General features: G+C 44.6%; 1 protein-coding gene across 5 annotated transcripts in view; it reads right to left on the bottom strand.

Moving 5' to 3' along the window:
- The window catches only part of LOC149974343 (transformation/transcription domain-associated protein), an 80870-nt gene that overhangs the window by 39106 nt on the left and 24365 nt on the right, over nt 1-17399 (bottom strand). For 3 of the 5 annotated variants that reach the window (XM_090211870.1, XM_090211872.1, XM_090211871.1), the window contains 15 exons: nt 15640-15768; nt 14688-14954; nt 14219-14425; nt 13325-13483; nt 13044-13211; nt 12351-12461; nt 11327-11473; nt 10191-10404; nt 9876-10004; nt 9037-9186; nt 3767-3829; nt 2514-2713; nt 2130-2251; nt 937-1150; nt 226-405 (listed from right to left, as the gene is read on the bottom strand). In XM_090211870.1, the coding sequence (XP_090067996.1) occupies nt 226-405; nt 937-1150; nt 2130-2251; nt 2514-2713; nt 3767-3829; nt 9037-9186; nt 9876-10004; nt 10191-10404; nt 11327-11473; nt 12351-12461; nt 13044-13211; nt 13325-13483; nt 14219-14425; nt 14688-14954; nt 15640-15768 (2460 nt within the window). The remainder of the gene's footprint in view (nt 1-225; nt 406-936; nt 1151-2129; nt 2252-2513; nt 2714-3766; nt 3830-9036; nt 9187-9875; nt 10005-10190; nt 10405-11326; nt 11474-12350; nt 12462-13043; nt 13212-13324; nt 13484-14218; nt 14426-14687; nt 14955-15639; nt 15769-17399) is intronic. The other 2 variants (XM_090211873.1, XM_090211874.1) reach the window with 1 other exon arrangement.

Here is a 17399-nt window from a genome sequence, read left to right as displayed (position 1 = left end):
TTGACTGTTATATAAATACTGCTATGAATACTGCATCAAATCTGTGGGGGAAACAGTTTGCTGCAGCAGGAAATACAGGTCAACAAAGAGGGAGAACTAGATGTTATTCCTCCCCAATAACAAACACACAATGGGATAATGGGTCTTTGTGTGTGTGTGTGTCAACACGTCTCTTAGAGAGTGTGTCCGTGTGACCCTCAGACTCCTGTTGCGTGGCATCCTCACCTCCTCCTTGGTCTCGCTGTTCTCCCTCTCTCTGGGCTCTTGCTTGATGTGGGTTGCCATGGCGAAGGCGGCACGGTCGTGGCTGTCGGCCAGATTGATGACGTTTGTGATGGATGGGAGCATGGAGCCCTGGCAGCTGGTCCCGATGATGCTGTTACGCTCACACACCGCCAGCAGCAACTAACAGAGAGAAAGTGACACAGAAAAAAAGATCACAGAAATTCAGGTTAACAGTTTCTAGGGGGTCTGAAGCATTATGGAGACACTTCACAAAAAAGGCCGTCTGTAGAGACATATGACATATATGGACAAGCTACATCACATACCACTGTATACAATAATTATTTGTGCTAAAACAGACAGGACATAGTTAGATTTCAAAGCTCAAATCAGAAACCTCTTCAAAGGACTTAGTCCTAACTGGAGTATTCAGAAACATGGAGAGCTTGGGACAATAAGGTTCTACCTGTAAAAAGAAAATGGAGATAATTGGCTTTAAAGTTGCGAACTCTCATTGGTTTCAATTTTTATCTGGTGTTCTTTTGAACTTAACATGAATTGGGGGTATTTAGAGTACACTGAAAACAGAGAACAAGGCTGTCAACTACATTGACAAAAATGCAGGTAACCGTATAGTCCCAAGCTCTCAAATGTCTCAACTGATATCAAAACAGTCATGACTTGACCCCTCGTCCCAGTACATCTCCTTACCTCTATGCATTGTTTGATCCAGAAGTGGCTGCTCATGGCCTCCCAGTTCTGAGAGCAGCAGATGTAGAGTAGCCTCTCGTAGACACGTCTCTTCATGGAGAGGTCAAACACCTCAAAGAACTTAGCCCTGATCAGAGGCTGGGCGCAACGCAGACCCGACAGAAAGGCCGGCTCCAACTTCGACGTGATGTCACTTCCTGAGAGACTCTCGTCCCTGATTGGACAAAGAGGGTTGAAATGCATCTATGTAACCATTATTTATATCTAATTGAAAATGGTTTACAACTGCAATTTATTTTTCTTATACAGTTATTAATGCTAATGCATTTCAGAGCAAGCGCCTTCATAACAATTAAGATACAAAAGGAGCTAAAAGCATCATAGCAATTAGTGAAGAAGCAATGAAGGTCATTGAAGTGAAACAGCATAGGATGCAGACAGTTACTTTAACTTAATGTTTAAAAACGGATCACCTTATCTTTTATGATAATCCTAGCGGAATAGTAAAACGGTTAACATCCCACATTAAATGCTGTGTAATAAGCTATGCAATCATTTCTAGATCATTCCACAGCCCTGGTGAATGGGCCTCTAGAGTATTTAAAAGAGAGGAAGAGTAATGTCTCAGCAGTGAGTGTATTATACTGAAGCTACTAAACCATCTACTTATTCAGAGATGTCGTTGTGGAGCAGATGCTATGTGGACGGTGATTCGTCAATCATAGTTTTACAGCTTGTTCAAAGTTACGTGACTTACAGAGCAGATCGTCTGTGGACAGGCAGAATGGGAAAAGGGATGGGGCAGTCTTGATGACTGGAGGAGAGGAACGGGGGCGTGGTATTTGTGGTGAGAGGCCCAGCCAGGCTGAATAGCAGTGGGCTGAGGAGTCAGTCGCCTTTCGCTTGGCTGCCTCACCCCTCTGCCACCCTCCCATCTCTCCCTCACACCATGTGTCCTGTCAATGGAAGACCCTCAAATCCAACCCCCACCATTCTGGCTACCCTATCCCCAACCTCTGTCCCTCCTGCTCAATGGATGAATGGTTTGTGGCGGTGACCTGGCATACTCCTCTCTCTGCACCCGACTCTCTCTACGCCCCCCCCCCCCCCCCCAATCGATGGGTGAAATAGCGTAGCGGCGCCGAGTATGTTTGCCGTGCATACTCATCCAGGTGATTAATGGGGGTAATTACCTGTAAACGTAATTAACGAGGTCCAGAAATTGGGCGTTTAACTCAAGGTCATCAGGGAAACGCTTCTCTATATAGGTCATCATCTTCACCAGCAGAATGGACTTCTCACGAAGATTGGGCATCTGTGGATGGAGAGAGAGAGAAGATTGATTCAGTTCATTTATCTTTAGTGCATCTGAAGGGGGGGGGTGTAGTACCTTTGGTCCTCGCTCCCCCCTCATTGTCTCTGCTGGACTCAGAGCAAAGACACCTGTGTAGATTTGTGTTTCCTGGTTCCCAGATTGGTTTGCTGGCTAGTTGTTCTTACACAGATCATTAGCAGTGCATGTCCTGGGTTTTCAGTGTTTGCTAAACGGCCAACGTGATGAAAAATGGTCCTCTCACCTGGTTTGCTGCCATGGGGGAGTTGTTCTTAACCCACTCCTCCACGATCTTGACGATGGCGCGGAGGATCTTGGCGTCAGGCGACTTCTCGATGAGCGACGTGAGGATGACTTGGATGAAGTTCTTCCTCATCTCAATGGACATGACAGACAGACGACTCTTCACCAGGTCCAGAGACAGCATCACTAGTTCGCTAGTCACTGTGGGGAGAGGTTAGAGGTCATGACATAGAATGTCAATTCACTTAACTGCATTCACTACAAAGTGAGTGTAAAATAGTGTGCTTGTGTTCTTTGACAGTGAACATACAGGTCATTAGAGATCCATTTAAAAAGCCTGATAACATCTCACTATCATTACCGGTCTTAGGAAGAGCAGGGATAGAGGTGCTTGGCTTGGGCTCATTGGCTATGACCAAGAGTAAATGCAGTCTCACTGCAGCAGCACCCAGTGGCCACACAAACACTGCAAGACTGAACATGCAGAAAACACTAAACAGGAGGACCATCTAACCTTTGGAGAAACGGTGCAAGGTAAACAAGTCTGTCTCAGCCAGAGGCATCTCACTGCATCTACAACCCAGGAGGGGAATCAGAGCCATGGTAGATTCCCAGTGAGACCTCTATCATCCCAGTGGATCTGCCAGACCTTCAAGCCATTCACATTGACCTTCCAGCCATTCACTCCCTCTTCTGTATGGGCCAAACAGACCCGAGGTAGGGGGATATCTGAGCTCTGGTTTCTGAGGGGTTTCTGGAGGTGTCCGGAACACACACACACACATTGTGATTCGACTGCTACACACTCTCATCTGAGTGTCACACACAAGGAATTCCAACTGTTTCCAGGGGGTGCTAAGGTCAGCCAGCTGAAATGTCACCCCTGTTTGATGAAGGCTAACTAGGGTAGACTGTATTATAGAACTGGGAGAGCAATAATGGCTGATGACTGGAGGAAATGGAGCAGAGAGCCAGGCAGTGTAAGAAGTAACAGGTTGCCATCCCACCTGGGCTGCTGGCGCTGGGTAACACGTCTACTGGGAGACCTGGGACTGGTGGGCCTGAGTATGTGGTAAAAGGTGAGTGTGTGTGTTAAGGCTCCAGAGTGCAACCATTTAGTTGCATTTTAAGTCCCATTGACTTGGCTATGCGAGTTAAAATGTTGAAAATGGTCGCATCTCATTCAAAACTCTGTTTGAAAAATAGGGAGTTATCCTGATTCCTACAATGAACGTGTCTGATCTGCCCCTGTACCTGTTTCGCTGGCGGCTGCTGTGATGAGCGAGCCACTTTCACTCCCTCTCCCTCCTGTGCGCTCTAGAGGGAGAGAAAAATGTGTTCTGATTGCGCAACATTTCAAACTGTAAAATTGTTTTGAAAGCACAATGTTTGTTGGATAGAGGATCCCAGCTTGCTGTAGGTATAACATGTATTTCTCAATATCGAGTGATTGGCACCGTTTCAAAACTAAAGTTTCTTTACGGTTTTAAGATGCATGCGCGAGTGCATTCTGCAGTTTTGTGAGTCAGTGCATACCGGTAGGCCTATATAAGTCACTGGGTAGGCTATCTTTTGTTGTTGGGACAATTCATTTACTGTTATATTAAATCAATTACACAGCTAACTAGCAGCCATATTATATTTATTTAGTAATCTAGCAAATGTTTTTTTAATTTCCACTTCCTTAAGAGGTGAATTAGTCCCAAATGAATTAGCCGACAGCAGGCATCATCAACTAGATTCAGCCGCGGGACAACCTTTTCTGAAGAGGATGGTCTGAGGACCGGAAAATATTTAGATACTTTGTTGACTGAAAGTTGACCGCAAGAAGTCAAAACATACAGTGCCTTGCGAAAGTATTCGGCCCCCTTGAACTTTGCGAACTTTTGCCACATTTCAGGCTTCAAACATAAAGATATAAAACTGTATTTATTTGTGAAGAATCAACAACAAGTGGGACACAATCATGAAGTGGAACGACATTTATTGGATATTTCAAACTTTTTTAACAAATCAAAAACTGAAAAATTGGGCGTGCAAAATTATTCAGCCCCTTTACTTTCAGTGCAGCAAACTCTCTCCAGAAGTTCAGTGAGGATCTCTGAATGATCCAATGTTGACCTAAATGACTAATGATGATAAATACAATCCACCTGTGTGTAATCAAGTCTCTGTATAAATGCACCTGCACTGTGATAGTCTCAGAGGTCCGTCAAAAGCGCAGAGAGCATCATGAAGAACAAGGAACACACCAGGCAGGTCCGAGATACTGTTGTGAAGAAGTTTAAAGCCGGATTTGGATACAAAAAGATTTCCCAAGCTTTAAACATCCCAAGGAGCACTGTGCAAGCGATAATATTGAAATGGAAGGAGTATCAGACCACTGCAAATCTACCAAGACCTGGCCGTCCCTCTAAACTTTCAGCTCATACAAGGAGAAGACTGATCAGAGATGCAGCCAAGAGGCCCATGATCACTCTGGATGAACTGCAGAGATCTACAGCTGAGGTGGGAGACTCTGTCCATAGGACAACAATCAGTCGTATATTGCACAAATCTGGCCTTTATGGAAGAGTGGCAAGAAGAAAGCCATTTCTTAAAGATATCCATAAAAAGTGTTGTTTAAAGTTTGCCACAAGCCACCTGGGAGACACACCAAACATGTGGAAGAAGGTGCTCTGGTCAGATGAAACCAAAATTGAACTTTTTGGCAACAATGCAAAACGTTATGTTTGGTGTAAAAGCAACACAGCTGAACGCACCATCCCCACTGTCAAACATGGTGGTGGCAGCATCATGGTTTGGGCCTGCTTTTCTTCAGCAGGGACAGGGAAGATGGTTAAAATTTATGGGAAGATGGATGGAGCCAAATACAGGACCATTCTGGAAGAAAACCTAATGGAGTCTGCAAAAGACCTGAGACTGGGACGGAGATTTGTCTACCAACAAGACAATGATCCAAAACATAAAGCAAAATCTACAATGGAATGGTTAAAAAATAAACATATCCAGGTGTTAGAATGGCCAAGTCAAAGTCCAGACCTGAATCCAATCGAGAATCTGTGGAAAGAACTGAAAACTGCTGTTCACAAATGCTCTCCATCCAACCTCAGAGCTCGAGCTGTTTTGCAAGGAGGAATGGGAAAAAAATGCAGTCTCTCGATGTGCAAAACTGATAGAGGCATACCCCAAGCGACTTATAGCTGTAATCACAGCAAAAGGTGGCACTACAAAGTATTAACTTAAGGCGGCTGAATAATTTTGCACGCCCAATTTTTCAGTTTTTGATTTGTTAAAAAAGTTTGAAATATCCAATAAATGTCATCCACTTCATGATTGTGTCCCACTTGTTGTTGATTCTTCACAAAAAAATAGTTTTATATCTTCATGTTTGAAGCCTGAAATATGTAAAAAGATCGCAAAGTTCAAGGGGGCCGAATACTTTCGCAAGGCACTGTATATATTTGGCTAAAACATCATTTCTAATCTGCTAACATTTGTATTGATCACTTATAAAAGTGCCTTCAAAGTATTCACACCCCTTGACTTTTTCCACATGTTGTAGTGTTACAGGCAGGGGTTGGAACCGGTTCAGCAAAAATAACCAAAACGTTTTTTTAAAAGCATGGTAAACAGTTAACATTATTTTGTGTTCATGACTTATTCTTTTTTTTCTAAGTACAAAAACACAAGACAAGTTCATATTTAAATCTAGCTCCTAAACTTAGTCAGCATTATGTGTAATGTAACAGAGTCATGGTCAAGGGCTAGCTCTGGTCAAACTCTAAGCAAACTCTTTGAAGTTTAAAAACATTAAAAGTTCCTCCATAAAAGCAACTCTTCTGTTGGTATAACTGTAGGCCTAACACCGATAATGCATGTCATAGCAAGATGCCCAGCGCTCACCCGCAAAATTTCAGTCGTATGTCCAACCCTACACTAGACTTGTCCGTCCAACGCATGTACATAGCAGCTTGCTAAGGAGTGGGCAAGCTCTATCCATTGGTGAAGTAATGTCAGAGGTTTAAAAAGGAACAAAACATTATTATTTTAACGGTTCTGAAGTTTGTTTTGCTGGTCGGAACGGGAAAACAATGCTTCCGTTCAGAACGAAATTCAAAAATAATTTTGGTTCCAACTCCTAGTTAGAGTGAATTTAAAATTGATTAAATTGAGATTGTCACTGGCCTACACACACACACACACAATATACCCCGTAATGTCAAAGTGGAATTAGGGTTATTTTTTAATGAATTAAAAATGAAAAGCGTAAAGGTCATCAGTCAATAAGTATTCAACCCCTTTGTCATTGGAAGCGTAAATAAGTTCAGGAATAAAAATGTGCTTAACAAGTCACAGGATACGTTGCATGGACTCACTACCTGCAATAGCGTTTAACATGATTTTTTAATTACTTCCTCATCTCGGTACCCCACACATTCAATGATCTGTAAGGTCCCTTAGTTGAGCAGTGAATTTCAAACACAGATTCAACCACAAAGACCAGGGAGGTTTACCAATGTCTCGCAAAGGGCACCTATTGGTAAAAGGGTAAAACATAAAAAAGCAGATATTGAAGATCCCTTTGAGCATGGTGAAGTTATTAATTACACTTTGGATGGTGTATTCATACACCCAGTCACTACAAAGACACAGGTGTCCTTAACTCAGTTGCCGGAGAGGAAAGAAACCGCTCAGGGATTTCACCATAAGGCCAATGAGGACTAAAACAGTTAGAGTTTAATGGCACGGAGGATGGATCAACAACATTTTAGTTACTCCACAATACTAACCCAATTGACAGAGTGAAGGAGGAAGCCTGTACAGAACACAAATATTGCACCCGGTTTGCAATAAGGCCCTCAAGTAAAACTACAAAAAAAAGTGGCAAAGAAATTAAGTTTATGTCCTGAACACAAAGTGTTATGTTTGGGACAAATCCAACAACATGTTACTGAGTACCACTCTTCCTATTTTCAAGCATGGTGTTGGCTGCATCATGTTATGCGTATGCTTGTCATCGACAAGGACTAGGGAGTTTATGGTAAAAGACACAGAATAGAGCTAAGCGCAGGCAAAATCCTAGAGGAACACCTGGTTCAGTCTGCTTTCCAACAGACAAATTCACCTTTTAGCAAAACAATAACCACGTGGCCAAATATACACTGCAGTTGCTTACCAAGACGACATTGAATGTTCCAGAGTAGCCTAGTTACAGTTTTTACTTATATCAACTTGAAAATCTATGGCAAGAGTTGAAAATAAATGTATTGACTCAGGGGGTTGAATACTTATCTAATCAATGACAGTGTTTTTTAGCCATATTTATTTACATTTTTCTTCCACTTTTACATTACGGAGTACTTTGTGGAGATCGCTGACGTAAATATTTTTTTTCTTCATTTTAACAAAATGTGTAAAAAGTGAAGGGGTGTGAATACTTTCTGAAGGCACTGCATCTCTATTATGTGTGGGAATCCTGTAAAACAGACTTCCAAAATTAAAACCATTTGGAGCTGATTTGCTGGTGTTTAGTATTTTATGTCCAAATATAAATCAATTAAATAAAAAAAAGTAATAATTTAAATCACCTGCAGGCCACCAGTTGGCCTACTGCATGTGATATTAGTGGGCTAAAAAGATGTATGCAAATGAATCTATTGAACAAAATAAAAAATAAAATCACTTCTATTTTGACAGTAAAATAAACTCAGTGTACAAAACATTAATAACACCTTCCTAATATAGAGTTGCAAACCCCCCTTTTGCCCTCAGAACAGCCTCAATTCATTGGGACATGGACTCTGCAAGGCGTTGAAAGCGTTCCACAGGGATGCCGGCCCATGTTGACTCCAATGCTTCCCACAGTTGTGTCAAGTTGACTGGATGTCCTTTGGGTGGTGGACCATTAGTGATACACATGGGAAACTTCTGAGCATGATAACCAAGCAGCGTTGCAGATCAACTTTTCAAACCGGGGCGCATGGCACCTACTACCATACTCCATTCAAAAGGCACTTAAATCTTTGGTCTTGCCCCCTCACCCTCTGAATGGCACACATACACAATCCATGTCTCAAGCCTTAAAAATCCTTCTTTAACTCGTCTCCTCCCCTTCATCTACACTGATTTAAGCAGATTTAACATGAGACACCAATAAGGTAGCATAGCTTTCACCTGGATTCACCTGGTTAGTCTGTCATGGAAATAGCAAGTGTTCCTAATGTTTTGTACACTCAGTGTATAGAAACAATAGCCTATTGTCAACCAAAAATCCATGACAATCACTGCTTTAAGTTGGACATGTTAGATGAAACATTTTTAGCACCGTAAATAATTTATGAGAGGATTACGGGGAATTCTTTTTATTGCGTGACACTGCGGCAAAATGTAGGTGTGACCAAATGATGGGCTGGTGCCGCCAACTGAAAAAGTAAATAGCTCCAGTGCCACGAGGGGGAAAGTTAGTCTGGAGCCCTGTGTGTTAGTGTCTCTGAATGCGTGTGAGTGTGTGTATTCCCAACCTGTGCTGGCCTCGGTGGGCCCGGGGGTGGCTTGCTGGGGACTGAGGTGTTCTCGGACCATCTTCTGCAGCGAGCGCATGAACACAGAGATGAGCCTGTCAATGTAGCTGGAGTTGTAACTACAAGCCGACTTCAGAATCATCAACGTACCTGGGAGAGAGAGAAAAATACATTCGAGACACTGCCACTGTCTCCCACACACACACACTAAATACATTTTTGGAGGAAATCGAACCAAATTACAGAAAAAGCATGCGGTCTCCTGTAGAGGGGAGACGAATGTTAAAATGTCACCGTTGGCGAGACATGCATCATACCAGCAGTGTGTGTGTAACACAACCCCTCAAGGAGAGGACAGGGTATGAAAGCAGTTATTGACCACTTTTGCCATTTCGGGAAACGGTATCAAATAGCGTTACCTTTAGAGTGTTCTCCAATAGCCATCTCACTTTGTGCCACTTAAATAAATAATGCCACCTCCATGTAAATTGAGACTTTATTCTCATGCATGAAAAATAAGCTTTTCAGAAAAACTTCTGACATCAGGTTTAAACCTGATATTAGAAGTAGTGAAAGAGAAAAATCTGGCTTTACCTCCACAGACTGACTGACCTGTGCTGCACCGTTCATTTAACCAAACGAGCTGTTAACCCACCCAGCATAGACCACTGCTTTAGATTTAAACGACACCTGCTCCTCTAATTACTGGATGGAGAGATGGTGTGTGCAGGCGCGCCTGAGAGAGCGAGAGCATGAATGATTGAGTGAATGGGTGCAAGGGAGAATAAGAGACCGACAGAGACAGTAAAAGTGTGTCTTGGTTCTGGTAGGTGTCTTACCAAACAGCTGTGTTGGGTTAGCGCTACTGGTGGCCTTTTCATAGTTGGTGAGGCCCTCGTAGATTACTTTCCCCACCGCTGCATACAGACACTCCAACTCCTCATACTTAGACGCCACAGTTGACGTGCCTAGGAGAGAAACAGGAAAAGGCAACATATTTGATTATAGTAGAATGAAGTTTGGCTTATTGAGTCAAAACGCAGTTTCCCAAATAGGCGTGTCTGCAGCGGATTCTTTTTGGGTCACAGGAAAACTCCTAAAAGTATGTCACAGCAGACACCGGCCTGGGATCTACTAATAAAGCTGGGACTCACTGGGCTCGGTGGGGAATACGCTCATCAGTCTGGATAGCAGGGAGTGGACGGCCCGCAGGACTTTGGTGTTGCCGCAGGTCATGCAGGCAGCAATGCCCCTCTGGAGGGGCTTGAAGTGGGTAAGGATGGCTGGGGACTGGAGTACCGTCAGCAGGAAGCACAGGATCTCCAGGCCAGTACAGATGTTAGAGAAGTTAGCCTGGGCTGGCTGCTCCTGGAGGAGGGAAGAGAGGGAGAGGTGGAGAGAAATAGAATGTGAGTGCAGGGTAATTCATCAATCCTTTTGGAGTGCTGTCAATTTCACTCCATCTAGTAGAGAGGGAGGAGAGAAGAGAGATAGAAAGATGATTAGGAGCAGACCATTTGGTCTAATGTGTAATAATGAACAAGGTGACTCGGTTGATAAGGCTCTGGTCTAAGTTAAAAGGTATTGATTCAGCGCTGCAGGAACAGAATAAGGCCTAGTCTCTGGTGTGTTTCAGATATGTGTGTGATGCCCTCTCCCACTGTCCCTTTAATGACTGACATGGCAGTACAATGAGATGAGAAAGGGCAATCTGATTTACAGCGTTGTTCAATGGTCTGGATAAGACTGCTGGACATGTACTGTTCAGTCCCACCCCCCAGGTAAGGTTGGGACTCTGTTTGAGGGGGGCTGCAGTGACCCACAGAGAGAAAAACAATAATTGTCAGACATTTGGGGTTGCCCTCAGATAAGCTTCCTAAGACAAGGTTATGAATAGGGAGGAGGAGTGGAGGATGGGACAGTCAAGTCAGTCCGGGTGGATTAGTTATCTCTCCTACACTGAGTGAGGCTGCTGCTTCAAATAATGACAGGGAAGTGATAAGGGACAAAGGAATTAAAATAGGAAGACAAACTTAGGAGCTGAGGAAAACAACTGACTGAAGGCCAAATCCCAGGAGGAAACTTGGCAAGAACATACTTCAGTTACTCACTCATTGAAAACACAGCTCTACATGGTGGATTTGAGCTGATGCATGTATGATGTGAGTATTACAAATCATTTCTGGGAGGCATGATAAAGCAATTTTGACCGGAAGAGAAGTAAAACCTCAATGTGAAACCAAAATTAATAACTAGAAAGCCAGAAGCAGAGATTTCTGTGAAGCCTTACCACAGTCATGAGGAGTTTGTCAAACCACTGTAGTTTGAGCTCAGCTCTGGGCCACATGTCAGGGCGGAGGGCAGTCTTCATCAGGCTTACACAGCGACGGGAAAGGAGCTCACCTGGAGACCCCGCCACGTTGGCACTGTCATTGACCTGGAGGACACATCATAATCATCATAGTACAGGTTTTTCCATTTATGTTTAGAGGTTAGACAGATTGGTGTCACCTCGTTAGTCAGTATACGTTACACCTGTGCTGGTTGCCATCTTGTTAATGGGAAGGTGTTTGACCTGTGCTGGCCCAGGTGCTAATTAAGAGTGGCCTAGAGGGATGTGGTGGGTCAACACCTTTAGTTGTCTCTCCCTGTTTGATTTCTAGAAAGATCTTCCCTGTCTACATCATTTTGCTCCTCCTTTTGGTTTGCTTCCTGTCTTTAAGTTTGGTGTAGGTTTTTCCTTTGTTTGGCTCTTAGTGCACGCTCATTGTGGGTGTCTGTCAGGTCCCGGTTGTTGTTGCTAATCAACTTTCAGTGGACACTCCCATGAGTGTATTTCAGAACCCTCCTAAAACCCCACTTTGTTTGTTTGTTCGTTCATCAGTGACTTTGTTAGTTCCACTTCTGTTTGAGCAACCTTGTTTTTCTTGGGGAAAGTAACAATCATCATTATCGTCTTCCATTGAAAATAGACAGAGGTTAATTAAGGGTCCCCGGGTCTTGTGAAACAAAATGGAGAAAAAGCAGCAGCTGTTTCAGTGTCAGACAATTGTAATATAAGTAAAAATGAAGCACATTCAGAGACTGCTACACATGGCAATTATGTACAATGGTGCCCAGAGGAGGTGGTGACATTCTTTCCCAGTTCTATTTCAGGTAAAGCCCACAGATCCAGAACCAAGGACATGTTGTCCCTCTGCAAGTCCAGGGGTGAACATCTGCTGCTGCTACCAAGGCCTGCTGACTGTGACGCAGTGACCCGGGGGGGTACCTGGGCCACTGTGTAAGCAAGGTGATCATGACAAAGGTGTTACCTGGCAGGCGATGCGGATGAGGAAGTTGACCACGGTGTCTGTGTGTTGTTTCTCCACTGGCTTGGTGAGGAGAGTCTCTGTTACCGGCATGGATGTACTGCGGCCAAACACCTACACACACACACATGGGACAGGGTGAGGCCAAACACCTACACACACACACATGGGACAGGGTGAGGCCAAACACCTACACACACACACATGGGACAGGGTGAGGCCAAACACCTACACATGGGACAGGGTGAGGCCAAACAACTACACACACACACATGGGACAGGGTGAGGCCAAACACCTACACACACACACATGGGACAGGGTGAGGCCAAACACCTACACACACACACACACACACACATGGGACAGGGTGAGGCCAAACACCTACACACACATGGGACAGGGTGAGGCCAAACACCTACACACACATGGGACAGGGTGAGGCCAAACACCTACACACACATGGGACAGGGTGAGGCCAAACACCTACACACACATGGGACAGGGTGAGGCCAAACACCTACACACACATGGGACAGGGTGAGGCCAAACACCTACACACACATGGGACAGGGTGAGGCCAAACATGCATATTCCACCTAGAAAATCAGAAGGCATGGTGGAGCTGTTACCTAGACCCATCAGGGTTTCCTGACCATGTGACTGGAGAAAATAATCTGTTCCCTCCTGATACGTACACTTGTGCTGGGCGGTGTTACCGCGGCGACAGCTCCAGTGGCGGTACGGAACCTCTTGACGTCCTGTCCGGCAGCAGAGTCCATGGAGAGGCCTCTCTTCACCCCCCCAGTACCGCCTGCACTGGTCCCCTCTCCACTACTACCTGGGTCGGCCCCCTCCGCCTCCGGCTAGGAAATATAAATCAAATATCAAAATCTACTTTCTACAGTTGTAAAAGGAAGAGTATTGTAGGTGAAACAATTAACGTGTTCTATCCTATTAAATGGGTCTGCACACGTACCAGTGCGTCTTTGATCCTCTGTAGTTCCCACTTGATGACAACCTCAGCCAGGTCCACAGCCAGCTTCCTCTGTTCAATAGTCACACTGGGGGTGAAGCCCAGACGCTGCATGGCACTGATCATGTGCTGCACCAGGTGGTGACGCACCGGGTAGTACACCTGGGGACAGGGAGGGGGTGCGTGCGTGGTTAGACACCACATGGGAGAAAAGTGGGACAGGGGAAATACCGTGTGTGTTCATCTAAGCTACATAGGTATGCTTGGGACTCGATTTAAACTCTGTGACAAAGCCCACACACTTATTAGGCCTATACTTAGCCAGAGAACACACTCAAACCCCAAAGGGTCAAGCACAAAGGCACACACAGACGCTCTGAAGAGGGTGTCTCTATGACACTCCTATCGGGAGTGCTGTCAGCATTGTCAGAGATGATTAGAGCTGTTCAGATGGAGTGATTATCTCTGATGGGTGACAGGGACTTCAATCCCAGACAGAAAGCACAGCTAAGCCTTGTCTACATGCATACACTGCAGAGAGTGAGATGAGCTTCCTGTCCGAGTGCAGTCTACACTGTCAGAGATCATCAGATGGAGACGCATACACACTACTCTAGGCACATGTCCATCGTGACAGACTCATCTCTCCAGGGTAATGATGATGAGATGAGCGGTCTCGGTCAGAGAGCAGTGTGTCAAAGTGCCACAGATCAATCTACAATGAACTTGACCAGGCGTCAGTCTACAGTTCTGAACAGCTGGCTGGGATCATGATGAAGGGTGTAGGAAGCACAAGGGGGGGAAACCCATAGAATTAGTAGATTCTATAAAGTAGAATTATACAGAAAAATCCACCCTGCGTGCTAGGATGTGTGTGCGCGAGCGTTTGTTACGCACTCTGAAGTGCTGGACGATAAGGTGCAGTATATGGACCAGTTGAGGGACGGTGTGTCCCTCCTCCACGATGATCTTGCGTGTCCAGTGGGTCAGCATCTGGTGTCCGTCCTCCATGCGGGCTGGCACGGCCGGGGTCAAGATGGCCATAGCCTGGCGGACGATAGCCCTGGCCTCCATAGTGTGGGCCTTCAGCAGGCTATGGAACACCTAGATACACGCACAGGTGGAAGAAATGTGATCATGTCAAATGTAAAACGTTACTTTTGAGGGCATAAATCAGTGAGCGGCTATCCTTTGTAAATTGGATTATGCAGCCTAAAAACAGGCCAGCAACCTCCAAGAATGGTGCCGGTCAAGTGCCCTCCACATCAATGTGGACAAGACAGAAGAGCTGATAACCTGCCACAATATATTAATTACAAGCTATTTCACAGACAATTCCAACTATATTTTTAAAAAGTAAAGTAACCTGCAGTACGATCTTCTTGTGGATGGCGAACTTGGCGATGATGTGTGCCAGGAGCAGGTGGCCGCTGTACTTGCAGGCAGGGTCAACACAGGCCTTGGGCAGCAGGCATGGCCAGGCGAAGGTCATGAGGCGCCGCAGCTTGCTGTTCCGGGACTTGTTGTTGTCGTGGATGTGGTGGGGGGCATGCTCCACCAGGAGAGTAGAGAACTGGAGCAGGTAGATACGGAGGGAATCTAGGAGGTCTGCCTGCTTTTCTGGATCCAGGACCTATGAGAGAGAGAGAAGATGGATGTATTACATATTTCTTGTCCTTGTCCTTCAATACATTTCTCCCCACAGAGAGAAGGGCAAGGAGAATATGTACATTCTATAGGTATTCTTTTTTAAATGTAATAAATAAATACAATATAATCTGATTGGGGGGGGGGGGGGGGCACACAAGTTGTTTTTGGCAGTGGCATTTTCCACAAAGACTTAAAATGCATAATCTGTCATGTAGAAAGGTGGAGAGAGAAAATGAGTTTAAAACCCAACCAGACGATCAGATCCATACTAGGTCTGGTGTTGGTCAGACAGTGAGTCAGGGACTATGATTAGATCGTGTTCAAGACAAACAAAACCGTGACCTTTACTGTTGCCACGGTGACAGTACTGCCAGGCAGGCCAGAACATTACACACTGCTCTGATGGATGGACAGAGTGATGAGAGGAGAGAGGGCAATAGGATGAGAGCAGGAAGAGGGGGCAAGATGGGCAAGGGAAAAGAGAGGTGAGAGGAGAAAGGGAGAAGATGATCAGAGAGGATCAGAATAAAAGGAAAAAGAGGTAGTGATGGATATAACAAATGATGAGGGAGAAAGGGATGAAAAGAGGAGAGAAGGACAGGGGTGTAGAGAAAGGATAGGCCATCCATGAAGAGTCTTGAGGGCGAGGCGTTGGTTGGTTTTTATACCTTGGTGATGAAGACGCTGGTGATGCTCTCGGAGTTGTCTCCCTCTGGGTTGGGCGGTCCCAGAAGTTGCTCCCCCTCCCCCTTCTCAAAGCTGTACAGGAACGCTGGATTCAGGATGTGCTGCAACACCTGGGACAGAAAGAGACAGGTTGTAATAACAGATCCACACTTAAAGAAGATAACTTCTCTAGCGGGTGTGGTCTTTTTTAAAGGTCTATAGAGGAGATAAGAGCAGGAATGTCAGTTAAATAAAATTCCACGTTGTTTAAAAAACATAATGTACATTTACATTGTCTGCTAAATGACCAATCTGATCAAGAGCGACTTAGTCAAATCTTTCAAATCAAAATTAAATCAATAAAAAGTACAACTTAATCATTTAAACTCCTCACAAAAACAAGAGCATATATCAATGGTAGACATTGAAGACAAAGGAATGATTAAGCAGTCAGCAGCAGAATAACTGAGCATTTATAGGTACCATCCTAATGAACTAGTCTCCACCCTATACATCATCCTCTAGGCAGGACATATTTTAATAGAGGCATCATGTGGCAGCATATGCTCCGACGCTGCCATTAACACACACAGGAACAGATAATAGAGGGAGAGGAAATGCGTAGCGCCACGCTCTCTTATTTGGTATCATATGTCCCCATTCATTTAGAGTGTCTGTGATATCAATCATACAGACGTCACCCAACATTACTTTATTGCCATTAGATGATTAGTGTCCTCCTTCTACAGCACGTGTGTGTGTGTGTGTGTGTGTGTGTCTCGCTCTCTCTCTAGCGGAGACATTAGCATTATCTATTAAAGCAGAGGCAGTGCCTGTGGCTGAACCAGAGAGAGAGTGTGAGAGATATGCATTATGTTAAATCGTCCAGATGTTAGGCTAGGGGAGGAGGACTACTAGAAAGAACAGCCGTTTGTTAGCAACAGTGGTCCTAATATTTCACCATATGAGAATAGGCCTCCATTTCTGCATCCCAAATAGCACCCTTTTCCCTATATAGTGCACTACTTTTGACCAGAGCCCTATGGGCCCTGGTAAAAGTAGTGTGCTATAAAGGGAATAGGGTGCCAGTTGAGACGCATCCTGTGAGTGTGGCTGCTCTCTCAGTTAAGGTGAAATATCCAGACCCCATCTGCCTAATGCTATTGCACAGCACACCCTTTCTCCCTATAGAGCCTTGTTTTCAGGAAACTGCTTAAGACTATGATTCACAGTAGAGATATGGGCGATATGGACAAACATCCATATTGGATAAATTGCCTGAATTGATGCGAGAACGAAAAATAGAACGATAAGTTTATAACATTAATGTGCACTTCAGCTTTTTAGTTAATAACACTTTCAACTACTTCTAGTAATTTGATGGTTGTGGCCACCAGTTGTACCATTAACAATCACCCATATTAGCAAACCTCATTCATGTCAAACTTTACAGTTCTCTAGTACAGACTACTTATTGTAATGAACGATATCAGAAAAATGCATGCGATAAGTCATTGGCGTGTCAATGTTGATCATTTTCGGTTTATCGTCCCAGCTCTAAACACACACACAGGCACAAGAACACACACTCAAGCACTAACACACACAGGCACAAGAACACACACTCAAGCACTAGCACACACACACGGACAGCATCTGCTCTTCGCTAGAGAACAATTAAGAGGATGACTATATGAGCAGCATAATTCATCAGGGGGAGAACTGGCGCTGCACCGCTGAAATTAAAAAACTCTGCAGTTCA

This window comes from Oncorhynchus mykiss, chromosome 20, assembly GCF_057628025.1.
Source record: "Oncorhynchus mykiss isolate SJ-2025 chromosome 20, ASM5762802v1, whole genome shotgun sequence".
In the NCBI taxonomy this organism is placed as follows: domain Eukaryota; kingdom Metazoa; phylum Chordata; class Actinopteri; order Salmoniformes; family Salmonidae; genus Oncorhynchus; species Oncorhynchus mykiss.
This window is presented reverse-complemented; position numbering and strand designations above follow the sequence as displayed.